The sequence below is a fragment of the Emydura macquarii genome, unplaced genomic scaffold (assembly GCF_026122565.2).
Source record: "Emydura macquarii macquarii isolate MOO-44397 ecotype Brisbane River unplaced genomic scaffold, CSIRO-AGI_Emac_v2 contig_450, whole genome shotgun sequence".
In the NCBI taxonomy this organism is placed as follows: domain Eukaryota; kingdom Metazoa; phylum Chordata; order Testudines; family Chelidae; genus Emydura; species Emydura macquarii.
This window is the reverse complement of record NW_027130587.1, coordinates 2,117,519-2,142,681: the sequence shown is the minus strand read 5'-3', so window position 1 is coordinate 2,142,681 and position 25,163 is coordinate 2,117,519. Positions and strand designations below refer to the sequence as shown.

General features: G+C 61.1%; 2 protein-coding genes across 2 annotated transcripts; one reads left to right on the top strand and one right to left on the bottom strand.

Annotated features, from left to right (window-relative positions):
• The first annotated feature begins 9,416 nt into the window (after positions 1–9,416).
• Positions 9,417–13,028, top strand: LOC137146415 (maestro heat-like repeat-containing protein family member 2A). Its single transcript, XM_067537673.1, has 6 exons — positions 9,417–9,563; positions 9,784–9,939; positions 10,694–10,831; positions 11,223–11,325; positions 11,689–11,754; positions 12,243–13,028. The coding sequence occupies exons 1-6, from the start codon at positions 9,465–9,467 to the stop codon at positions 12,413–12,415; spliced, it is 735 nt and encodes a 244-aa protein (XP_067393774.1). The 5' UTR covers positions 9,417–9,464; the 3' UTR covers positions 12,416–13,028.
• A 3,042-nt stretch (positions 13,029–16,070) lies between these two features.
• Positions 16,071–24,630, bottom strand: TRIM50 (tripartite motif containing 50). The gene is made up of 6 exons (XM_067537672.1): positions 24,226–24,630; positions 19,690–19,785; positions 18,277–18,507; positions 17,589–17,611; positions 16,932–17,056; positions 16,071–16,681 (listed from the first exon to the last, which is right to left on the bottom strand). The coding sequence occupies exons 1-6, from the start codon at positions 24,628–24,630 to the stop codon at positions 16,071–16,073; spliced, it is 1,491 nt and encodes a 496-aa protein (XP_067393773.1).
• Between the last annotated feature and the right edge of the window lie 533 nt (positions 24,631–25,163).

The following is a 25,163-nucleotide window of genomic DNA, read 5'->3' as shown; positions in this document are numbered from 1 at the left end:
GCTGGGCACTGGGATGCTCTGGGATAGAACCGGGGACCTGTGTCCTGGGGAGTAACTGGGAACGGGCTGCTCTGGGGTCATCCGCGTGCTGCCCAACCCCACCCTGAGGCTGCCGGCGGGACGCAGGGGCTGACTTGGGGGCAGCAGGTTCCATCAGCCCCCCATGGCATTTCTGGGTGTTACATCAGCCCCCCGGGGGGGAGGTCCCAGTAGCCCACCAGGGATGTTCTCGTTCGCTCTGTGTGCGTTTCAGGAGATCGTTAAGGCTGAGCCGCGGGGCTCCCTGCTCTCCCCGGTTCGCCAGCAGGCCATGGCGGCCATCGGGCACCTGAGGTGGGTATTGCCCTGCCCCTGGCCCCCTCCACGCCAGCTGGGACCTTGGCCCATCCTTCCGCACAGTGACTGGCAGAGGCAAGCCCCGGTGTGGGCTGTGCCGGGCAGTGTATGAGGCGGGAGAATGACCCCCATGGTGGCACTGGGGGGGGGGGAGAGCTGCCTAGGGCCGGGCAGCCCTTCCCAGGGAGGCGTGGGTCCCCAGGGGTGAGACAGTCCTGTCAGCTCAGTCCCTGTGGTGCTTTGAGCTCACGGGGGCTTAGACCCCTGCAGATGGCTCCTGATCTCCACAGCAGGGCCTGCCGGCAGAGCAACCCTGGCACAGCCCCAGAGAGCAAGGGGGGAGAACCCTGGGGGGGAAGGGGCAGGGGGAGAGCCCCCGGGGAAGGGAGGCAGGAAGGGGGCAGGGGAGTCCCCGGGGAAGGAGTGTTGGCCTGGAGAGGTCTCTGCGTCTAACGCTCCCGCCGTTCTCTTGCCTACCAGTAAAGTGAAGCAGCCGCTGAGCTGCGAGATGAATGGGGAGCTGATGGAGCAGTGTCTTGATAGCGTCTTCTCCCTGCCCCCCCGGGAGTTCACTGAGGACGGGGGGCCCATTCAGGTACGTGGCAGCCCGTCTTTCCCTCCCCTCCTGGGTCCTGGTGCCTGGACATCGCTCTCCCCGGGGCTGGGTCCAAGTACCAGCCCCCTCCGCCCCTTTGCAGCCCCACCCGGGCCTCAGCCCCCTCTCTGGGTTGCAGACGCTTTATGCCAGCACCATGGCCACCCTGGAGGGGCTGCTGCAGACGTTGCTGGAGGAGGATGAGACGCCGGGGCGACTCCAGGGAACCTTCCGGGTGAGTGGGGGCTCGGCAGGGAGGTCACCTGTCCGTCTGTCCAGACGCCTCGACGGCTCCCGTCACCTCAGGGACAAGACCCACCTTCTGCCCAGCCTGGGGGGAAGAGCCTGCCTGGCTCTAGGCCCTCTGATGGGTCGTGGGAGGTGGTGTGCGCCTGGCGGAGAGCCAAGTCCCAGACTCCAGGGAAGGGGGGCCCAGTCCGGTGTTTCAGGGCGCTGGCATCCCCAGGAAAGAGGAGGGGTGGCTCCCAGAGCCCCCTGCAGTCAGGAGAGTCACCCCAGGGATGGGTCTGGCCTGAGGCCATGGCCCAGCATTGCTGGGCCGGGTACGCCCTGGTGTCCGGGGGGTCAGGTTCAGCCCTTGTCCCGGCTTCAGGGGCCTGGGAGCCGAGCACTGCCCAGGAGGTGTCCTGCAAATGCCTCTTCAAGTCCTGCCCCCACGCTGGGCACCCCCTCCCCCAGGTGCAATTGGCCAGGGCGGGAACGCGCTCATTGCCCTCCTGTGCCCACAGCTCCTGCAGAAATGGCTGGTGTCGGAGCAGGCGTGGGAGCGGGCACGCGCCATGCGAGTCAGCACCCATCTGCTGAGCGCGTATCGCCGGAGGGTCACCGTCACCGTGAGTCCTGCCCTGCCCGCCTGGCCCCGTGCCTGCCCGCAGCTCGCCCGGACACTCAGCCTCCACCTCGGGGCGTCCCCATGGGTCCCACACACGGGGAAGGGCAGAGCGGGATCCCTGGGCCCCAGCAGCCCCCACACAGCAGAGTGGCCCAGGGCCCAGCTCCTCGATACCTCCCTGGCTGTGGGAGCATCAACCCCTGTGTGGCCTGCTCAGAGCTCCAGGGCCAAGGTGACGGGAGGGGTTGGTCGCACCCAGGCCGAGCCCATTCGTTGTTCTCTTTCCTTTCCCAATCAGACAGTGATCCCGCCCGGCCAGCTCAGCGCCCTGGCTGGGACGCTGGGCCCCTACACCTGTGACTCGCTGGGCAGCATCCGCCAGGGTGCAGGGGATGCCATCAGGTGCCTCTTGGACATACAAGGTGCGGAGGCCTCATGGGCGGCAGGTGCCCGGGGGCGGATCTGGGGCTCGGTCAGGGCACAGTGCAGTGGGGGCCCGGGGGCAGATCTGGGGCTCAGTCAGGGCACAGTGCAGTGGGGGCCCGGGGGCAGATCTGGGGCCCGGTCAGGGCACAGTGCAGCGGAGGCCCGGGGGTGGATCTGGGGCATGGCCCTGGGTGCCTTGGGGTGAATACAGGGCCCAGCCAAGCGTGTGCCAGACTCGTTGCCATGGGTGCTGGGCCGTCAGGCAGCAGCTCCACGCGCACCGATCATGGCACCCGGGGGGCAGTGGTTCGGGCCCACAGGCCAAGCCCAGCGCCTTCCCCTGGTCAATTCCTGCAGTTGCCAAGCAGCCCTGGAGCCGGAGGGGCCGAGAGGAGGAGTGGGCGCTGAGGCGCACGTGTCAGGAGCTGCACAGTGGGGATCCCAGGGAGGCGTGGGACGCATCTCTCAGACTGGCCCACGTAAGGACTCCAAGAGCTGGCAGGAGCGGCTACGGGGCTGGGCCACCTGGGGAGGGGGCTGCTTGGGGGAGGCCACGGGGGCTACGGCAGTGAGCTGGCAACTGGGAGGCCCCTTGTCAGTAACCAGGAGGGGGCTCACTACGCATGGGACCCAGCACCAGAGTCTGCCTGTCTGTCTGTCTGTCTGTCTGTGCTGGCCTTCCTCCCCCGGTCAGTGCAGAGCCAGCCCACAGCCAGGGGTAGGAGGGGATGTGGATGACCGGGTAGGGAGCGTTTTGCCCCCTGGGTCAGCGCTAAAGCAGGGCCAGAGGGGCGCGCCGGGCTGACCGTGTGGATCTCCCCAGCACTGCGCAGACTTCCCACGCCCCCCCCAGCCCCCACTGATTCCGGCCCCAGGATGGATCTCTGGGGCGGGGAGTCTCCCCGTCGGTGGCCGGGAGCCCGCAGGGGAGAGCAGCCGGGGGTAGCCCCTCTCCCTGACCATGGCCGGCGTTCCCCGGGGCCCTGTCTGGCGGAGGGACAGAGCAGCGAGGAGTCGGGCTGGGGCTGGGGAGCTCAGTGCTGTGCCCGTCTCTCTGCAGATCGTCAGCGGGGCCCTGCCCAAGGGGGAGATCCTGCCCTTCACCCAGACCCTGCTGGAGAGCGTGGGAGCTGTGAGCCAGGCCTGTGACAAAGCCGGCCTCCTGTGGCTCCACACGCTCCTGACCGGCTGCGCCAGCGACCTGGAGGACGCAGTAAAGCTGGGCTGGCCGTGGGCGTTGGGGCTGGGTTTGTGGGCAGGGAGGCACCCCAAGCCCGTCTGCCAGGGGTTCTGATTGAGAGCCACAGGGAGGCAGTCCCTTGCCCCAGGCCTGGCGGGGGGAAATCAGGCCAAGGGAGTCCATGCGGAGACACGGGGCATCCCTTCCCTTCCCTGCCAGATCCCCTCTGCCGCTCACCCCGGCTCCTCTCCCTGCTGGGGATCCCGGGGATGGAGCCAGGGTAACCGGCTGCCTCTCGGTCCTGGCTAGGTCCAGCCCATCCTGAGCCTCACCTGCGCCTGCCTGCGCTGCATGGAGGACCCGGACCTGAGGGGGCTCCTGGCCCAGGCAGTCTCGCTGCTGGTGCGGCACCACCGGGAGGCCGTGCTCACCTACCTCCTGCTGCGCCCCCTGCCCTTGGATCAGTGAGTGCTGCCGTGGGCCGGGCCCTCCCCTGGTCTGGCAGAGGGAGCCACCTGTACCTGGGCTGGGAGCAGCCCACGTCCCTGGTTCTGCAGCTCGGGCAGGATTGCTCGGCTCTCTTCTGACGAGGTGGCGAGGGCGGGGGGGACAGGCCAGCCCTCAGCACGGGCTGGGTGTGCCGGGGGAAGGAGAGGGAGAGGCCAGCCAGCCTGCCCTAGGCAAAAGTCGGGGGGTGGGACAGGCCGGCCCTGGGCATCAGCCGGGAAGGTGGGGGTGGTAGGAGGTGAGGGTACAGGCTGGTCCTAGACAAGCCCGGGGTGCAGTCACATATGGCCCAATAGCTTTCCTGCCCCACATGCAGGGCCCCTGCACCTCAAGGTGACGGGTCCGAGTTCAGACCCCCAGGCTTCCCCAGACTGCTGGGTTGTCCCCATTCTCTGGCTGGAAGCCCAGCCTGCTGCCTGCTGGGCGGAAGGAGAGCTCTGCCCCACTCTGGCCTGGCACCCCAGAGAAGTCCTGTTGCAGCTGTGAGTCCCCAGGGCCGGGGCCCTGACTCCTGGGGAGCATTAGAGGGGCAGTAAAGCCAGACGGGTCTCTACTGGCAGTGACCTGCTTTTCCAGCTGCCCACAGCCTTTCACCCCAGGGGCTTTGGGTCGGGCACTGCCCAGGAGAAGGACTGAGGTGGTGGCTGGGCCCGGAGCAGGGACTCCCTCTGACGGGTGTCTCTGGGTCTGCGATGCTCTAGGGACAGCAAGGAGCTCTGGGCAGCTCTGGCCGCTGAGGATCTCTTCCAGGGTGTCCTGAAGGATTTGCTCGATCGGATCCCCAAGGGGCCAGCAGCAGAGCAAGGTGCTGAGACCCAGGGAGCGGCAGCAGCCAGTCCCCTCCCGGTGAGTGCAGGGGGGCTGTGGGTGTGGCAGTCACAGGGAGGGGCAGCCAGCACTGGGCTGTGGGACGCAGGCATGGGGCTGCTGGATCCCATTGCTGGCTGGGCTGGGAGCCAGGCTCCCCTGGATGTTCCTGGCTGCTGGGTCCTTCTCCCAGGAGGCCTGGCAGAGGGCACAGAAGGGCCCTGGCTGGGGGTTCGGGCAGCTGCATCCTGGAGCTCCCGATCCCCCTGTGCTGCAGGGTGAGTCCGTCTGTCCCGCAGCACTCGCACTGTTCCCCGTACAGTGCCGGGCGCGGTGGCCCCGGGCATGGACCCAGCCACCCCAGCTCACTTTCGATTTGACTGTTTAAAGCCAGCTTGGGGCTAGCGTAACGGCTCTGGAGCTCACGGCTCGTTCTCTGCCCGCAGCACAGACCCCTCTGGCGCAGGCTCCATCCCAGCCAGACTCTGCACGGACCCATGGCCCGTGTCAGCCAGGGCTCTTCTGAGGCCCCTTCCCACAGGCCGACGCCCCTTTGCCCATGGCAGTGGGGTGTGTAGGGTGTGCACGTGCCCCCTGGGAACTGAGCCATGACCCCCCGTCTCACCCCACATGGTCCCCAGCCATGAGCAGCTTTGGGTCACTGCTGCCCCCCCCAGAGCAGCGGGAGCTGGGGGGTCACTGCTGTTAACCCCACGTGGGCCCATCCACAGGTGATCTGTGCCATCGGCGAGATGGCGTTGGGGGCGAGGGGCAGGGATGCGCTGGGCTCACTGCTGCCCGAACTCTGCTATGCCCTCCTGCACCAGCTCAGCCGCACGCCGGACCGCGCCGTGCATTCACCCTCCAGGGCTGGGAGAGCCAGGGCTGGCCTGAAGGGAGCTGCGCCCCCACCCGCCACCCCCCGCAGGTAACGCCCGGGGCAGGGGCACCCCAGCCCCCCATCCTTCACCAGCAATACCAGAGGACAAGGCCACCCACACCCCAGCCCCCTCCCCACCACCCAGTGTAGGTAGTGCCCGGGAACAGACAATCCCTCCCATTCCCCACCAGCCACCCCTCACAGGAAACGCCCGGGGGCCAGGACCTGTCCCTCCTGCAGTCAGTGCCTGGGAAGGTTAGGGATATCCTCACCTGGTGCCACCAGCCCCACGGCCTGCCACTGCCAGGGTTCCTCTGGCCTCTGCCCGCCCCCCCATCTCTGCTCTGCTCCCCCACCCCAGGGCAATGTGCCCCATGGACTGAGACAGGGCCCTGGGATTCAGCCAGCTGGGTTCTGATCTCATTCTCTGAGCATCCTGGCCACGTCCCTGCCCCCCTCTGGGCCTCAGTTTCCCCCTCTGTCCATGGGGTTAGTGACACACGCTGGGGGCACAAGGCTGAGGAGAGCCAGGCATTAGCTGGATCATGCATCCCTGCCCCGCCCCGCCTTGTCCCCGCTGTCTCCCCAGCCTGACAGTGGCGGCGCTCAGATCCGTGCTCGCCAAGGGCCTGCAGGGTGTGGCCAGGACCCTGGATGAGGAGCGAGGCTGGGGCCTCCTGGAGGATCCTCAGACCTTCCCCGAGGGTGTCTCCCTGCTGGCGAGGTGAGGAGTGGGGCCTGCCCCTGGGGTGCGACACGGGGAAGTGGGGCAGGAGTACAGCCTGGAGGTGGTGACTGTCACAGATCCACAGGGCGGGCTGAGTCCCCAGTAGGGTGCCAGACCCTGGGCCTCCGCTTTCTGCCAGGCCAAGCCCGCGGGTGGCTCCACTGCTCCAAGACCGGGGCCTCAGCAGCTGCATCTCCCCATGGCCCCCGAGCAGGAGCCGCTGAGCTCAGGCCCCTGTGGGAATAAGGCAGGGACTGGCAGGACAGGGCAGCCTCCCTCTCGGGTACCAGGCCCCCTGGAATCCGTCGGCCCCTGCCCGGGTACAGAGCTCTCCTCCCCCAGCTTGCCACGTCTCCACCTTGCCTCCCATCGCCGTCCTGCAGTGATCGCTTCCTCCTCCCAGCCCAGACAGGCTGCGGTCTCCGGGCCTCTTCACCAGCGCTTGCTGCCCCCGGCCCAGACGGGCGGGGAAGCCCTTCACACCAGTGGGTAGCAATGCCGAGTGAGAGGGGAAACTGAGTCACACAGCCTTTGCATAAAAATATTCCAAACCTTTCTGCATCCTCCGCAGTGGCTCTGGGGCCCTCGGGCGAGGAGCTGGTCTGAGTCACTCACCCCAGGGGGTGCTCAGAGCCCCTTGCGGGCAGCTCTGACACTGCTCTCTGCCAGGGCTCTGGTGCGGGCGGATGAGGCACCGCTGGATGAGATCCTGCAGCTCCTGTTCCCGTCCCTGAGCTCCCCTTGCGAGGGATGTAGAGTCACGGGCACGGCCTTCTACGCTGAGGTGAGACGGGCCCCAGATGGGCTCTGCCCGGGGCGCTGCCTGGGCGAGTGATGGGGGGCCGCGGGGGAGAGGATAAGACTCCCCATCTCCTCCATTTTCCATAGGACCCCCTGAGAGCCATCACCCCCTGTGCCCCTCATTCTCCTGCCCCACTGCCCACCCCAGCAGGGGCACGCTCTGCCCCTCCTCTCAGGGATTTGTGGGGCTGCCCCCTCCCCCCCCCGCCAGCTCACTCACGGGGCCTGTGGCCACAAGCTCCGTGCGCCCCAAAGGCTGCCTCGGGGCCGGGCAGTGGCAGATCACTGAGCCCCCTGGCGCCCAAAGGCAACCCCACCCAGACCCAGGGGGCACGGCCGGGGGTAGCCCCTGTCCATCGTGCTGGGAATCAGACGCGACATGGGGCCAGGCCCTGCTTTCCCTTCCCTTGCCCCACCCCACCTGACACCACCTTGGGGAGATCAGAATCCGGCCCAAAGGCGCTCGCCCTCCAGCCCAGGCTGCCCGGCTTCTCGCTGAGGAGCCAGAGGACCCCGAGGTCACAGGCTGGCGCTGGCCGAGGGCCCAAATGGCTGCCCCGAGCCCCAGCCCCAGGGACTCCGGGAAAGGAGGATCCCAGCTCTGGGACTGGCCCATTCAGTGCCCTCCGCCCCTCCCTTGACAGGCCAGGCCTTGGCCGAGCCTGGGCAGCAGCAGCGGTAGGTTAACCTGGGAGCCAGAGGAAGCTACAGGGTCTGACCCCGTCCAGCAGCCTCTCGAGAAGCTCCCTGGAGAGCCAGCCCAGCCCAGCCGCGCCCGGCTGCTCTCCAGCGAGGCTGGGGCAGGGGCGCGAGGTGGGAGGGCTGGCTTCTGTGCCCGCTCTGCCGCTGACCCCTCAGCTCGCTGCCTCCGTTTCCCCATCCGCTACTGGGCGGCGAGCGCACCGGGCGCTGAGCCGGGAGTCCCTGCGACAGCCGGCGGGGCCGAGGGAGCTGGGGCCGGGCCCGGGCCGTGACCTCGGTCCCTTGTCCCTCAGCTGATGAGTCACGCCGCGCTGCGGCAGAGGAGGCTGCTGCGCCCCGTCCTGCGGCGCCTGGTGGCAGGGGCCGGCGACGAGAGCGACGCCGTCCGGCGGCTGGCGGCACGAGGGCTGGGCAACATGGCCCAGGGGGTCCCACGGAAGGTGGGGCAGGGGCAGCAGTTTGGCCAGGAGGTCGGGGGGCAGGACGAGGGGAACAGCGCGGCAGGGGGGTGGGGGCGCAGGGAGCGAGCCAGGGGCTGCGTTTTCGGTTTACGGGCCCCTCCCCTCCCGGCTCCAACGGTAGAGACGCAAACAGGCGAGGGGATCTTCCCAGTATGGTTGGAGCCACCTCCCCTGGACCTGGGACAGAGACCGAGGCAGGCGGAGCCCCCAGCCTGCCCCTCCCCACTGCATATCCCCCCCTCAGCCACACATCCCCTCTCCATCACACAAGTGGCCCCTCAGCCAGCCCCCCAGTCATGGCCCCGCCGGCCCGGTGCTTCGCACAGCTCTGGCACAGGCCCCGTGTCAGCCCCGGCAGGCTCACGCTCTCACTAGGCAAAGCCCCTCGGCTTCCCTGCGCGTGGGACCGAACCGCGAAGCCTTCAGCACCTTGCTTCGCGCCGTGAGCTCCCTGCAGAGCGGACGCCCTAGGGAGACGTGTACACCCACAGGGAGCCAGGCACCCCCCGCCCCTGACTCGGGAGTGGTTCTCAGCCGGCGGGGTGAAAGCAGGAGACGTTAGATGTCTGGACACAGTGTAGAAAGTCCCTGGTTAACAGAGAGAACGGAAAGTTACGGCATAGTCCAACATCTGGGTCAGGCCCAGAGGCCTCTGACCCCTCCCCTTGAGTCCCTCTCTCTCCAGCAGCCCCACACGTAACAAATCCACCGGGACCCTCCAGTGGGTCCCACCCGGCTGGCTTCCTAAGGAGGGTGGGCTATCCACGGTTGTTGCGGGCAGGTGCCAAATGTCCAGGCAATTGGAGTGGGACTCTGGGACCCCAGGCTGCTCGGCGTGGGTCAGGCCTGGATCTCCGGGTCTCTGCAAAGAACAAACAACCTTTCCCCCCACCTAGCTGCCCATGCACTACACAGGGGAAACTGAGGCACGTACACTAGTCACACAAAATATAATGTAAAATTCCCACTCCATCAGACCTCCCCCCCTCACATCCCAGCTCCCCAGCCAGCCCCTCCCCAGCACGCATCCCCGGGTCCTGGCCCGCTCTCTGCAGCCATGGGGAGGGGGCCCTGGCGCGTGTCTGACTGTCGGCGTCCCGTCCAGGTGAAGAAGCACAGGCGGCTCCTGCTGGACACACTGCGCTGCCCCCTGAGTGAGCCCAGCAGCCCCCAGGTGGTCAGCGAGAGCATGCGGGCCCTGAGCAAGACCCTGGGGCAGCTGAGCGAGAGTGATGTGGGCCGTCTGTCCCAGCCCCTGGCCGTGCAGGCCCAGGCGTACTTCCTGCACGTGAGTCACCCCAGGGGCACGGACAGCGCTCGCCCCCTGCTCCCCTTAGAGCGGGGCTTCAGGGGAGCCGGGTCACAGGGACGCCCCCGTTGTCCTCAGGTTCCCAGCCCCAGCTCTCCAGACAGAGCAGGATAGAGAGTAGGGGGTGGGTGCCCCTCCCCGGGGCATCAGTGGGGGCTGCCCTTGCCCACTGACACTGGCCATCTGCTCTCTGCGGCAGGAGGATGGGGCCGTGCGCACGGCAGCGTTTGGCTTATTTGGGGCCCTGGCCGGCTCAGCCCAGCGCAGGCACCGGCAGCTCTTCGCAAGGGAAGTGAGGAGCAGCTGGGCCGCTCTGATGCTCCATGTGCGGGACCCCAGCTCCGAGGCAGCCCAGGTGAGACACGGAGAGAGCCCCCTGCCGGGCCGGACCCTGACCCCGCGCACAGAGACACTGACAGGGAGAGAGCCCGGCGGTGCGGCCTGCTGTGGCAGCTGCACCAGCGTCAGGGAGGGCAGAGCTCCACTGGCTGGCACTGGTTTGGCCGTGTAGGGAGGCTGAAGCATGATGGGGGGGCTCCTCACTTAGCCCGAGTGACCCCGGTGAGCTGGGGGCATTGGGAGCAGAACTGGGGGTGCATTAAGAAGACATAGTCCATGGGGGGCGCTGCCTGGCTGGGGCATTGTGGGTACCTGGGTGTATCCCATTGGAGGGGTGTCACAAATCTGTCTGTGGTTGGGCACCCCCTTTAGCTTACATGGGGGCGCACGTGTGGGAGTCCTGCCCCCCCCCCCCCCCCGGCGCGTGCTGAGGGGCCTCATTCTAGCAGGCCGGCACTCACCTCAACTGTCTCGTTCCCTCTGTATCCCAGGCGTGCCCCCAGACAGCCTGCAGTCAGCAGGGGGGTTAGACAAAAGGAAGGTAAAGAAACCCCCAGCAGGCAGCTCCCTCCTGGTTATGGGGCCCTGGGAGCATCAGTGGCTCACGGGGCTCCCCTGCAAGCCTCAGGCCTTCTCCCCTTCAGTTCTGCCCTGTCCCAGCGGGGTCCCCACACCCATCTCCCCACGTCCCGCCTGTCCGGAATAGGCCGGGCAGCGGAGAGCTCCATCCCTGGGAAAGGGGCCCTGACTCACCACCTCTCTGCTTCCAGGCCTGCTACGATGCCTTCCACGCGTGCGCCCCCTTCCTAGGCCTGACGGGGCTCGAGGGAGCCTGTGACAGCAGGCTGCTGCCCCCCGTCTCTGGCGAGAGGCACAGACAGCTGATGGGACACATCTGCAAGCGACTGGTGAGAGAGCTGCTGGGACGGGGGCCGTTCTCTGTGACTGTGCGCGTTAGACCCCAGAGCGGGGCAGCCCCGGTGGGCACCGGGCCCAGCCTGAGCCCTCCCTCCTGCCTGCTCATTCCCTCACGAACGGCCCTGGCGGCAGCTTGTGCCAGCCGGGCTACGGGCCCATGCATGTGTCCAAGCGCCCGTGCCATGGGAGCGCAGGGCTCTGCAGCTCTGCTGCTGACGGGTCAGCCTCCCCACCCCATCCCCAGGCGGGGTTTGGTCCAATTTCCCCACCCCCTCCTCCTTGCCCCCCCAGATCAGGCTGCAGTGAGCGGGGGCGCAGGGGGGCAGACCCATCTCTAGTCCGGGAGGAGTTCTTGCCATCTCTGTGGCTGGTCACTCCTAGGCTCAGAAGGACCCTGCCATGCTGGACAGCCTCGTCGCCGAGACCCGTCTGCACCTCCACAGCCGCTGGGCGGGGGTCCGGCTGGCAGCAGCCGCCCTGGCAGGTGAGATGGCGCCCGGGCTCCTTCCCTCGGGGCACCCCGTGCTGGAACAGCAGCCTCTGGGGCTGGCCTGGCGAGAGGGTGGGAGACCCTCTATGGAACTGGCTGCGCCGTGGACTGGCACCAGGAAACAGGTTGGATTTGAACCCCTGGCTCTGAGTCGGCCCCTGTGGTTTGGGCTGTGGTTGGTTCCAGCCCCAGGAGGTGCCATGTTGTGGTTCTGGTCCAGACAGGGCCAGAGTCTCCTGAGAAGAGCCATTCTCACGAGGTCCTGGCCCAAAGCCTGGGGCCCTGGGCACAAGGTGTCAAGAACCCCCCCTGCCCTGCAGCACCCTGGGACAACGTGCTCTCCTCCTGCACCTCCAGGGATCCTTGTGGAGAACATGGAGGCTCAGCATGTCCAGCAGCTGGATCTGGGGAATCTGCTGTGCTGTAAGTACCACCGGCCGCCCCCACCCCAGCTCCTGCCCAGCAAGCCCCTCATCGGGGAGCATCCAGCCGGCACAGAGCAGAAGGGGCAGCGGAGACCCCAGAACTGCTGATGCTGAGCGAATGGCGAGAGATGCTCTTGGGGTCACCGGAGTCGCTCTGCATTGACATCAGGGCAGCTGCCCGGTGAGCTTGGCTGGAAACACACAGGCTGGATGGGGGGAGGCCAAACACCCCCTCCCAGTGGGACAGTGAGTCCAGACCCCTCCCCACCCCGGCAAGCGACTCCTGCGAGCTATGCAGGCGCTGCCATTGCATGCACCAACAAGCCTGGGGCTGCAGGAAACGCGCCCGGAGCTGTTGGTGCCTGGTCTGCACGCCGGGGATGTAGCCCTTGGTCGCTGTAGGACTTGGCCCAGGTCCTGTGTCCCCAGGGATCTATGTTCCCGCACAGGCAGCTCATCCCAAGGGGTTTCTGTTCCTTCCCCCAGCTCTCCGAGCGCTGCACGGGGACCCCAGCCCTGCTGTCGAGATCGCCGCGGCAGAAGCCGTCAGCACCATGAGCCAGAAGCAGCGGTCAGCCCTGCAGGAGCCAGGTCTCAGCCCCACAGCACCCAGAGGCCGAGGGAGGCTGCTCTTTGTGAGGAAGCTGTTCAGGAGGTAGGGGAAGGGGAGACCCCGGCAGGGCCCCTCGACGCTGCAAGTCAGAGAGTGTCTCCAGCACTGCTGCCAGAACAGAGGGTCAGGGCCATTGGAGCTGCGTTCCCCTCGCTGGAGGGACCCTGGATGTAGATGTGGCTATGTGGATATATTCTGTGTCTTTCCCAGCTGTGGCCTGGGCTTTGTTATTTCACCAGTCTGAGTCCAGGACCCCAGCCCGCCCCATCCCTGAGCCAGCAGGAGCTGGGAGCGTGGGGAGCTCACAGATTGGGCTGCTGCAGGGGCTGGGGCCACAAATGAGAGAACCACGGGGAATGTCCCTGGCACAATCGAATGCCCATGGAGTGAGATGGCAGCGGGGGGCGCTATTGGCCAGCTGAGCTGCAGGCCGGCCTGTGCGGGGGAGGAGGTTATGCTTTGGCCCTGGGCCTTTGATCTAGAGAGCTTCCCTCCTCCCCCAAGCAAAGGGCTCACCTTTCCCGGCTCTCCTGGGTGAAGTCCGGCTCCTGCCATGGGCCTTGAAATGCTGCTCACGGTGAGGACAGTGCGGTTGCGTGTGGGATCGTAATCCAGAGACCTTCGTGCCATGCAATTCCATAAGGGGATTATCTGCTACTTCCAGGCTCCAGGGTTTGCTTATCTGACCTGATTAAATCTCCTTTGCGGGCTGTTCTTTTAACCTCCAAGCCCCTCCAAAGAGACTTTCTCCCACACACTTTTTCCATCCTATCAGGCTACCAGGGGTTAGCAGAGGCCCACAAAATGGCCACCAGCACTGCCTCGCCCTGCTGCGATGGAGAGAGAATTGCACTTCACACCCCTTAGGGCCTATGGGACGTATTGACCTGGGAAAGGCTAGCGTTAGGTGCTGCCTGTAACACTGGATCTCTGTGCACAGCTGTCCCCATGGCTGGCCCAGTGAGAGCTCCTTCCAGCTGAAGAATCGTAGGACTGGAAAGGACCTCGAGCGGTCGTCTAGTCCAGTCCGCTGCACTCAAGGCAGCTAGACCACCCCTGACATGTGATTGGCTAACCTGCTTTTAAAAATCTCTCTAGGCAATTTATTCTGGTATTTAACTACCCAGACAGGAAGTTTTTCTTAATATCCAACCTAAACTTCCCTTGCTGCAATTAAAACCCATTGCCTCTTGTCCTGTCCTCAGAGGTTAATGAGAAGAATTTTTCTCCCTCTTTCTTGCCTTTTATGTCCTTGAAAACTTATCATTGTCTTCCCGGAGTCTTCTCTTCTCCAGACTAAACAAACCCCATTTTTTCAATCTTCCCTCAGAGGTCATGTTTTCCAAACCTTCAATCATTTTTGTTGCTCTCCTCTGGACTTTCTCCAATTTGTCCACATCTTTCCTGAAACGTGGTGCCCAGAACTGGACACAATTCTCCAGCTGAGCCTGTATCAGCACAGAGTAGAATGGAAGAATTCTCTCTCATGTCTTGCTTACAACACTCCTGCTAATACATCCCAGAATAATGTTTGCTTTTTGTGCAGCAGTGTTACACTATTGATTCATATTTAGCTTGTGATCCACTATGACCCCCAGATCCTTTTCCACAGTTCTCCTTCCTAGGCAGTTACCTCCAGGGAGACCTGGTATTCCAGGTCCCAGGCTGGGGCATCTGTGCATGTCATTTGTCTGCATGGCCATTAAACTTTCGCGAGCACACACAAATCTGGCCTGGGTTTATCCCAGCAGTAGGGCTTTGGCCCTTTACAAACAGCAGTCTAGCAAACTGTTGTGTCTGATTGTGGTGCCTCTCTACTGGGCTCACAGGAGTGTGTGCCGCTCTATACTATTATGGTCACCACTTTTACAACACAATGAAAAATTTTGTACAAAGTCTGCTTTGTGAGGTATCATTTGAAAACTCATAATCCGCTGAATATTATTGTCCTGGTAAAATATCAAATTGTATGTAAACTCATAGATTTTAAGGTCAGACGGGACCATTATGACCATCTAGTCTGACCTCCTGTACAACGCAGGCCACAGAACCTCACCCACCCACTCCTATGATAGACCCCTAATCTATGACTGAGTTACTGAGGTCCTCAAATCATGCTTTAAAGACTTCAAGGTATAGAGAATCCACCAGGAAGTGACCCGTGCCCCATTCTGTAGAGGAAGGTAAAAACCCCCTAGGATCTCTGCCAATCTGCCCTGAGGGAAAATTCCTTCTCGACCCCAAATTTGTTTGGGATATTCCAATCACCATCAGCTGATTTCTCTGATAAATTACATTGCTGATTTATGTCATTCACTGTGCCCTTGCACCTTCCATTTGTCTCACTGATGTTGCTGCATGTTGCATGTTCCCAGAGTTCTTCTGAAGTTGACGACCCTCTGTATGAGTGTTTCCTCCTTCAGGGACTAAGTGACAGTGAACACAGGGGACACAAAGGAATTGCTAAATCAATCACCCTTTACTCACAGATAAAGCACTAGAGCACTACAGAGCTATGGAAACTAACACAAAGCTGCATGCAGAATTTTTTTCCCATGTTCACCCCACTCTCAGAACCCTTTGGGTTTCAGTCATTCCTTTCAGGATCCCAGGACCCCCCTTTCCTTCTCTCCCCTCCCCATCACCCGCTGTACATCTTTGCCTTCTGGGCCTGGTCTCCTCTCTCAAAAACTGCTCGCTGGCCTAGGATGCTTCCATTTGATCGGAGATCCGCCAGGTTAACAACTCTTGATTGTTCTGTGCCGTTAGACCTGTGCTAACACTTCCAGGAATCCCAGTCGACGATGCAGGTAAAAAGACAACAGTGACGGTACAGTGCAGTTTACATTCGAAATGGCACTCACAAAACAAACCGATGTTTGAGTTTGCTATAGACACATACAAACTTAACTAATCCGTCACACCGGGATCAGTCCTTGGAGACACAGAGGGGGATTCGAACCACTAGATTTCTGAATTTGGGGACAGCCTCCCTAGCTAGGGCACATATGCAACCCCCACTAATACAGGTTTAGCTCCAGCTAGCAGCTAAGCAGCGTGTAGTGATGCCCCATGTCAGGTCACCTGGGCCAGCATGAACTCTATGCCCTTGATTTGAAAGTATAAGTGAAAGGGCCCCAGGGTTGAGTGATGGAGGTGGGAGATCCCCTAGGGGCTGTACAAAGACATATGCAAGGTGGGGCCTCGGTTCACTGTGTTAAGGGAACAGGTGGGTAGGGGAGGGAGAACAGGATCTTTTAAGGAGCAGCTGACAGCCCATGCAAAGCTCTGACCCGTGGCTCAGAGATAATTCTGTCTGCCCTGCTTGGATTCTCTCTTTAGCATCTCTAATTCTGCACAGCTGGAGCCACGTGCATGGGGGCAGGATGCCTCTCTCTGTGCCTGCTGCTCTGGCATGCTCTGGGCAGGGAACAGGCAGCAGGGACCGGTGGAACGCAGCTGTGGGGGTGGGTCCAAATGGCAGCCCTCCGGTCCAAATCCCCCCAGAGTGGGGCTGGGAGGCTGGCTTGGTTCATGCCCGTTTCTGCCCTTAAGCGAGAAAGATCCTGTTTTCCCAACCCTCAGGCTGGCACTGCCGAGGAGGATAGTGGCTATAACCCCTCCCCAGCTGGGCCTCACAGCTCAGGGAACGGTCTGCCCGTTCCCAAATCGCCGGTGGGGCGAGGGGGGGGGGGGGATATCTACAGCTTTGTGGGCTTCTCTGGGTCCAGGCTGCTGTCGGGCGCCCGTGCCTGTCGAATCATGGCGGGGGTGGGCAGCACAATGGGCAGGGCGTTGGTGCCCCGCTCGTGCCAGCACATGTCTAGGATGGGGTAGAGCTTGCCCTGGAACTCCGCCTGGAAGGTGTAGATGGGGACGAGCTCGTCCGGGCTGTCGGCGTTGTAGAAGGTCAGCTCCCCTTTCTCGTAGTGCAGGTAGACGCCGACGCGCTGGGGCCGGGCCGTGAGCGGCAGGGCGGTGCGGGGGTTGTTGAAGGCCTCGTAGACCTTCCCTTCCTTCAGGCCAATGAGCCACACGCCGTGCTCGGGAGACTTGCTCAGCTTGCCCTTGCGGCTGGCTGTGCCTTTGATGAGGCCCAGGCGCCAGTGGCTCTTGGTGCCGACGATGACCTCCCAGTAGTGCTTGCCCCAGGAGAAGCCCTTGTTGGTGAGGATGCAGCTGCTGGAGTCAAAGCGCTCCGGGTGGCTGCCCCGGCGCTGGTAGAGGAGCCCACACTGCACCACCGTGTTGCCCTTAGACAGCTCCAGCAGCGGGTGTCCGGTCACTGGGTCCAGCTTCAGGGACTCTGGGGCTAAGGAAACACACGGCTGTCAGGAGATCGACAGGACGGGAGAGCCCTGAGCAGCCGAAGGGGCCGGATCCCCTAAAGCTGGTCTTGTCCCCGTGCAGCACAGCTGTCTGAGCTCCGGCAGCGCCAGGAGAGTGAGCCACGGACAGCTTCACCTGGCTGGGCCCGAGCACCCCTGCGTGTGCCCGACAGCATGGCTCCCGCCAGAGGGGCATGCTGCGGGCACACGCCTACCCTGAGCGCCCTGCAGTACCTGGCAGGACCCGGCGGAGCAGCCGTTTCCACACGGTCATCTTGATGTCGTCTTGGTGGAAATCTGGCTTGAAGGAGATGGGGCTGAAGGTCCCTTCAGCTGGGTGCTGGTGGGGAAGCTCAGACCTGGAGGGAAAGTGGGGTTCACAGAGAGACGCTTCCTGCAGTGAGAACACTTACGGGCCCTGCTTCTCTCCACGTTGCCCACGTCTGGCAGAACGGCCAGCGTCTGTCTCGTTGGCTGCTCCAGTCTCCATCGGCGAGCTGAACTCTCAGCTCCAGGCCGGGGATGCTCGCAGCCCCGCGAGGGCGTGGGCACCAAGCTGTGCCAGGCAGAGGGGGGTGTGGGGCACTCTGCTGCTTCTCTCTAGGAGAGCGGACTCCGTGGGAGCCGATGGTCTGGTGCCTCTCTGCCAGGGTGCGCCCAGCAGGACTGGAGACGCTGCATTACCAGTGGCATGGAAAAGGGGCGCGAACCCCAGTGCTCTTGCTTGCCACTTGAGCCGGCGTCAAGCCCTCAGTGCCTCGCGCTACCCCCAGCCCTCGCTGTAACCACGCTTAGGAAACGTTTCCCCTCTGTGGGACCTAGCCAGCCTGGCTGCCCGGTGGCTCTTAGGAGGGTCTGCCCAGTCCCCAGGGCGGAGGGTAAGATGCTTACCTGGAGGGGAACGAGCCGTACTTCTGTAAAACACAAGACACACAAAGGCAGGGTTAGTGCTGACTGTCTCGGCCCCGCGGTTGGGGGATGTGCAGATGCCCCAGGCTGGGGAACGCTGCTGAGGATCCCTGGCCAGCCTGCCAGAGCACTCACCCGTTCTCCGTCTGACCCTGGCACCTCTCAGGGCCATCTCCACTTCCCAACTTCTCAGCCCGTGCAGGGAGGCTTGATGGAAGCTGTGCAGCCTCCAGGGAGGGGGAAGGGGGGGGGAGGCGTGTCAGGCAGCAGGGTGGGGCTGAGCGGTGTCAGGACACAGGGACGGGCGGAATCGAATGCCATGTGGAGAGAGGCTGGAGAAGGGTTTGTTTAGGCTACGCCATAGGCCGGCGTGGCGAGGTGTCCGTCTCCTGGCTCTCCCCAGGAGGCTGCATGGAAGCACCTGGCTCTCCCCTCTCTTGGGGATGCATGGTGTATAGTGGGGTGTCTGACTCTCACGGGAGATGCCTGGGGAGAGATCTGGCTTTCTGCTTCGCAGGGAAGGTGCATGGGGATATCTGGCTGTCTGCTGTCCCAGCTGAGTGCATAGGAGGTATCTAGCTGTTTCCCACAGGAGGAGGTTGCATCGTGGGGCATATGATAATCTCCCCTCCAGGGTTTCCATGGTCATTCCCCTGGCAGACAGACTCACCCGGATGAAATCCAGCTGACTTTCATTGTTGAGTTTCTCCAGCGAGCTCTCCATCTCCTGCAGCTTGTGCAGCTCATCCGACGTCTGCGTGACCTGGGACTCGATGGAGGCAACGAGTTGGGCCGCCTTCCTCTCAGCGCTCTCCAAGAAGCTGGCCTTCTCCTCATCAATGTACCGGTGCAGCTCTTGGAACTCCTTCCGGATCACCCACTTGAAGACGTCCGACTCGTTCTGCAGGGAGACAGCATGTTCAAGGAGCTCCGGGAAAATACCCGGTGTCATGCCTGGTGCAGACCACAGGCCAACTGCAGACCACCCGCCTTCTACAGCAGAGCACATGCACTCCAGAATAGCCAATCGTCCAGGGGTTAGATCTCTCACCCGGCAAGGGGGAGATCCAGGCGAGTGGCCACTGACTATTTGGGCCAGTGGATCTTTCTTTCTTGGTGATGTTTTTTGGAAGATCCTGGTTTTGTCCCGATACAGAATGAACCCAAATGCAGAAACTTCCATTTCTTCCCCCAACACAAAATGGTGCTCTTGTTTTGTGGCCACTCCTACTGCCTAGACCATGGAAATCAGCACCAATTCAATTCAAACGCTGCCTGAAGCAATCAGCATGGATCTTGTTTGAGAGCCAGCTCTGGCCAGGATATTTTTCACTAGCCGTTATCTCACTTTCAAGGACGCTGGGTCAAACCCGTTCTGAACAACAAATTCCCCAGCCAACCTGTACCCCACCAGGAGGCTCCGTGCCACAAGAGATGGCCATCTCATCTTGTCGGCAAGCAGGGCTATTTTTAGTCCACACCTTGTGAAGAACAACAAACCCCCTGCCCTCCCCTCCCAGCAACAGGAAGCAAGCAAAAAACCTGTCGGGCTGGAAGGGATCTCAGGAGGTCACCTAGTCCTTCCCCCTGGGCTGAGGCAGACCTAGACCAGCCCTGGGAAGCAAGACACTTTTATTCATCTGCCTGTCACCCAGTAGGCAATGTCCAGGGGACCAAGGAGACTCTGGCATGGTCCAGCTTATAGGCTGGGACTCTGGGAGAGATGGGAGAACTGCTCCCGTTGTGGGACCAAGGGGACTTTGGGCTTTTATTATTATTATTATTTAACGCTTATGTTGCTACAGTGCCTAATGGCCAACCAGGTCGGGGCTGCACTGTGCAGGGCGCTGTACAAACACATAGCGATGACAGCCCCTGCCCTCAGGAGCTTACTGGCTAAAAGACAAGACACCAGAGGTGGGTGAGAACCAAGCTGGCCAGGGTGGGGGAGACGAGGCCAGACAACTAATAGGATGTGTGCAATTCTTAGCCGGTCAGGATCAGGAATCACAAGTGGGGCAGCTCCCAGGGTGGGATCCAGGGGATTCCAGGAGATGAGCTCCTCTCACAGCTCTGCACTCACTGCGATCCGGGTTTTGTTGTTAACCAGCTTGCTGATGTGCTCATCCAGTTTCCTCTTGTGTTGCTGGACTTCTGTTATTAGCACCGAAAGCTCCTCCTGGGAAGGCAGAACATACGCCTTTAGACTGGAGGCTCTAGTCTAGACTATCGCACCCAAGGGAGTAGCCGGGCTACAGTCACCTGGCCGGGGTTGGCTGTGGGGCCCAGCCCCACATGTCCCCATCTATGCAGGCCAGCCTGGTCCTGAAGGGAACCAGCTCTCCTCGGCTTAGCCATACTTCATGTTCCCTTGATCACGGGCTTCCCCAATGGAATACAGGGCATGATGAGACCCATTCTCCTGGGCTCCATGGGGAATTCATTTACTTTTCCTCTGCCATCCTGCCTTAGCTCACCTGTAGGTCTCTTTAACGTTACGTTACCGCAGTATTTTTAACCCTAGTAGCTGGGACAAATTCAGAACTGGGTGATTATGTTCTGTCCATCTAAGATTCCCTTGGTGGGCTCATTTGGCACCTACTTCATGTCATTTCTAAATTGCTGTGCACTGTTAAACAGTTGCTGAAGCCCAACGTAGAGGTGGTGGCATTTGACTGGTGACCGAATTGACGTATATCAAATGCAAAAACCACATAACTCCACAGTGTTAAGTTTGCACAAAACCTCTAAGAGTCTGGAAATGCAAAAGTTTAGGTTCTGAGGGCTACATTCATTGGCCTATGTAGCAAGTTCTGTGTATTATATGGGATACAATTTACAACAGAAACAGACATATGTTAAGCTACATGTATAAAGGACACCATAAGCATGAAATCTCATCAATTAAAAAAAAAGAAGAGGGAATTAAAAGCAGTTTCAGGTATAACACCTGCCCCAGAATCCCCCAAGCCAATTTTTGTGGTCAGACAATCACATTTCCCTATTTTGCAAACTGCATTTTCTCTTGGGTGGACACTAGAGTTACCCATGACCAGCTGCCATGCTGTGAAATATGACAGTACTTATCTACACAAAGACTTGGAAAAGATGCTTGGTTACAATACGATCAGCTAACATGCTAGTAAGAGGGTAATAACCGGTGTCTACACTTGGTGCAAAGTATTTCAAATCATGTTAGCCACCTCAATTTTAAAAGCACTCTTTTTCCTGGCCAAGACAAACCCTGAACATTTAACATTGTTTTAGCTGGCCAGTGTTCTGTCTAGCCCAATAATGGGGAATAACTGGCTAGGTGGTAGTACTGCAGAAAAGGATCTGGGGGTGACAGTGGACCCCAAAGTGAATAAAAGCCACCAATGTGATGCAGTTGGGAAAAAGGCTAAAATAAGTCTGGGGTGTATGAACAGGTAATTGTTCTGCTCTGCTCGGCAGTGCTTTGTCCTCAGCTGGCATTCGGTGTTCAGTTTTAGGAGCCAGACTTTAAGAAAGATGTGGAGAAAGTCCAGAGGCCAGCACCAAAAATGATGAGAGGTTTAGAAAACCTCACCTGTGAGGGCAGGTTAAAAATTGGGTGTGTTCAGTCTTGAGAAACATAGACTGACAACAGTCTGCAAATATGTTAAGGGCTGTTATGGAGAACAATTGATCACTGCCCTTTATATCCACTGACGGTAGGGCAAGAAGTAATAGGCTTTTTCTGCAGCTACGGAGATTTCGGTTAGATATTAGGAAAACGTTCTAGCTCTAAGGATAAACTCTGGGCCAGGCTTCCAAGGGAGGCTGTGGAATCCCCGCCATTGGAGGGTTTGAAGAAGAGGTCTGGCAAACAGCTGTCAGGGCTGCTCTAGATTTACTTGGTCCTGCCTCAGAGCAGGGGGAAGGACTAGAGGCCCTCCTGAGGTCCCTTCCAGCCCTACCGTTTTCTGAGTGTCTCATAGAACTGTCCAGTGTAGACAAGCCCATTATCTCCAAGTCCCTTTGATTTCTCTGCCTTCCCCGGTGTTTGCAATGTGCAGTCTGTGAATTGTTTAGTGTGCGTGTTTATCCCTCTTGCAGACTATTAATCAAGATGCCAGAAACAAGCACAGTGCCCTTCCTCTAACCTGATCTCTGGGCGGTGCTCATTGCCCTTTCTGTGTGCTCTGGCAGAGAAAGATTTGGGGGTGAGGCCACTTTGAACAGTCGGATGCTGGTTCAAATGCCAGTGAGTGGCTTCTTTTGACGGTGTGGTCACTCCTCTCCTGCCTTCTGCACCGATGCTGCCTGTGGAGCGTGTTTACACTGGGGTAATCAGCCGTGACCCAGAAAAGCCTTCAAGCACATATTCCTGATTGGGACAGCAGTTAAACACCTTTAGGTCGCTGAGCCGGAGTCGATCCCAGAGTGAGACCCTAGGCTCCTAGTTCTGGGGCAGCACCCAACCCAGGCATACCATGCCTTCCTTGTGAACAGCCCCCCAACGCACAAACTCGTGGCAGGACGCATTTCCCCTGCCTCACACCCCCTATCTGGTGTCAGGAGCCGAAGGGAGCAGAGGCCGGAGGCGGTGCTTTTCCATTTACTGGTCACAGCACAGCAAAGCTCAGAGCCATTAGTATAGCAGGGCGCTCTGTCCCCCGCCTCCCTATCTCAGCTCTTATCAGCCGACTCTTTCCTGGTGATGTTTGAACACCGCTAGTGAAAGGACCCTGAAGTAAACAGGGAACACGGCTGCTCCTCCCTCCAGCGCCTACCCACCTCCTGCCCTCCCCGCTCTGGTTCTGGGGAAGTGCCTTGAGTCGGAGGCGTTAAAGTACTGGTCCCCAACCTGGGGGCCACCCGCGGGGCCTCTCAAAGTGGCCCGTGGCTCCACACCCACTGGCTGCAGAAGGGAGCCGCTGCCTCAGGACCCAGCCGGAGCGCGGTGCCAGGGGGCTACAAGATGGCAAAGCACTCCGCCTGGGTCCGTCGGTGCTGGGGTCCCTGCTGGAGCCAGAGGGAGGGGAGCGCTGATCTCCTTTCTCCCTGGCTGCAGATGGGAGCCGCTGCCTAGGGACCCAGGTGGAGCGCACGGAGCTACAGGACGCATGTGGTTTCCCTGCTGCAGCCAGGCGGACAGGAGAGCCTCCTTGCTGAATCCCATCCGTCTGGCTGGGGGGGGGGGAAACTGCTGGTGGGGACTGGTGGCCCTTCAGGGTAGTAAAGTTTATATCTGTGACCCTTGAGCCAAAAAGGTTGGGAACCACTCAGTTAAAGGGTCCGAAAAGTGGCAATGTACGAATGGCCCCCGTACCGCCCCAGCCTCCGTGTGCGAGCCACACCTGCTCACTTGCCCAGAGAAGTGTCTCCCTCACAGAGCTCTGGGAGAGTGAGCTGGGCCTAGGCCGCCTCAGGCAGTCTCAGACGCCTGGGCTAGGTTCTGACCACAATCCAGCTGGGTTTTCAGCGCCGGGCAGGCTGCTGCCCTGACCGTTCTCCCCTCCTTTCGTATGACGTGATAGCGTGTTTCGTCCTCCCCGCGCTGCGCCAGACATGAACTCATTCACCGCCCCCGGCCACGGAGAGCTGGGCCGGCCTCATCACCCCCATTTCGCAGAGCGGCAAAGCCAGCCATGCGGATGAAAGGACTTGCTCCAGGTGGCAGCTGGAGCTGGGCCCTGTCAGCAGCCAGTGGGATTAGAGCAGAGCAGACGGGCGCTAGGCTGGCAAGTGAGAGCATCTGTGCTGGAGTCGTGGAGACGCAGCCCACGGGGCTATTGTCCAGGCTGGGCTCCGAGGTGTTTAGTTGGCCCTGGAGATGAACCTGAGCTGTGATCAGGGTCCGGTCTTCCCCACCGTCGGGGGGCATCCGGAACGAGCAGCCCCGCTCAGGGCCGAACCAAGATTCGGTTAGTGACACAGGCACCTGAACATTTGGGTTGCAGAAGTTTTTCCCTGGCCTATTGTGCCTTCCAGTCACTGGTGTCAATGGCTGGCGTCTCTGCCCTGATGCTGGGGCAATGCTCGCGTGGGCCTCGAAGCAGCGTGGGCTCAGTGACAGGCTGACGATGGAGCCGGAGAGCTCACGCCGAGGGCAGGTGCGTACTTCAGGCCAGTGGCACGACGGTGGCACATCTGGGCACGCCCGAGCCAGCTCAGACCTGGCTAGATCGAAGCCGGGCTGAGTAACGAGCAGTGAAACCCTGCCAGCACAGCTGGCAGCTGCAGAGTCCTGGCTGGTCAGGGCTGGCCCGCTGAACTGCTTTGAGCACACCTACCCGTGCTGCAATCACACCTCCGGACTGCGGCGTACAGCCCCTGCGGGTAACTGGCGGTGGGACACACCAGCAAGTCTGATGCTCTACCTCGGTGTGCTCCCCGTTCCCACACACACCAGGATCCAGGACTCATTTCAACAACAGTCCTGTGCCAGACACTCCTGTCCCTTCCCTGTCTCTCACTCACACACCACAGGGCTGGAAATCCAACCAGGATTGGACTGGGCTTTTATCACCTGAACTGCACCCAGTTCCTCCCTTCTCACCCTCCAAGAAGACCAGTTGCAGGCCTGTGTCTTTCCCGAGCAGTTCCCATGACACAGGCAGTGCCATGAACAGCTGCGCGTTGCCTAGGCACTCACCTTCATCCGGCTGTACACGGTAGAGACAGGCATGATCTTATGCTGCCGGTGAGTCCCGATGATGCCGCACAGCCCGCAGATCACTGCATGGTCCTGCTCACAGAAGAGGCTCAGGGGGTTGTGGTGGATGGGGCAGGACTCCTGGGTGGGATCTGAATCACCTATGTTCTGCATCAGCTCGATGACGCGGGCCAGCGTGACGTTGGGTGGCGAGGTGCTGCAGTCCACAGCTTGGCGGCACTCGGGGCACAGGAGCTGCTGGTCCAGGTTGCACAAGAGGGACCCCAAGCAGGACTTGCAGTAGGAGTGTCCGCACTGGAGCATCAGGGGCTCCTTAAAGATCTCCAGGCAGATGGGACAGAGGAGCTGGTCCTCCAGCTCGTTGATACTCATCTTCCGAGCCATCCTGCAACAGGCGTCTGTAAGAATGCCTGGGCTGGAAAACATGGGATTAATGAGACCAGTTCCTAATGTAACAAGCAGGATGCCTCCAGTGGAAATCTGTCACCTACAGGCTAAGGGTCTTAGGAGGGGTACAGCCTTCTGGGGCGTTTAACTGAACAAGCCTCCAAACACATCTATCCGCATCTAATGCAGAGAACCCTTCCACACTGGGTGCCCACTAGCTTCTGGGTGAGGTGTTAGGGGTTGGTCTAACCTATGAAACCATGACTGGTTTGGGCCCTGCTGACCTTTGAGACCCCGCCTGGTCCTCGTGTGATTGCAGGACAATTAGGATCAGCTCAAGTTGGTGGCTGGCCCGTTTACACAAAATAGAGTTGTTCTTAATAAGAAGCCGTCAACTGAGCTTCCTTCCCCTCTTGGCGGGGCAGGCTGGGTAATGAGCTTACACAAGACGGTACAGTTCTCGGGTGCAAGGCTGGGGGGCTGGGAGGAATGGCTGGAGTCGCCCTGTTGTTGGTTCACGAACGGCTGGG

Coding starts and splice junctions, on each gene's coding strand:
- TRIM50 (XM_067537672.1), bottom strand. CDS start 24,630: ATGGCTCGGAAGATGAGTATCAACGAGCTGGAGGACCAGCTCCTCTGT. Junction 17,057..17,588: donor TACGGCTCGTTCCCCTCCAG/GTAAGCATCTTA, acceptor CTTTCCCTCCAG/GTCTGAGCTTCCCCACCAGC. Junction 16,682..16,931: donor GCTCCGCCGGGTCCTGCCAG/GTACTGCAGGGC, acceptor GTGTTTCCTTAG/CCCCAGAGTCCCTGAAGCTG.
- LOC137146415 (XM_067537673.1), top strand. CDS start 9,465: ATGCGGGCCCTGAGCAAGACCCTGGGGCAGCTGAGCGAGAGTGATGTG. Junction 9,940..10,693: donor CCAGCTCCGAGGCAGCCCAG/GTGAGACACGGA, acceptor CTCTGCTTCCAG/GCCTGCTACGATGCCTTCCA. Junction 11,326..11,688: donor GGCAGCAGCCGCCCTGGCAG/GTGAGATGGCGC, acceptor CTGCACCTCCAG/GGATCCTTGTGGAGAACATG.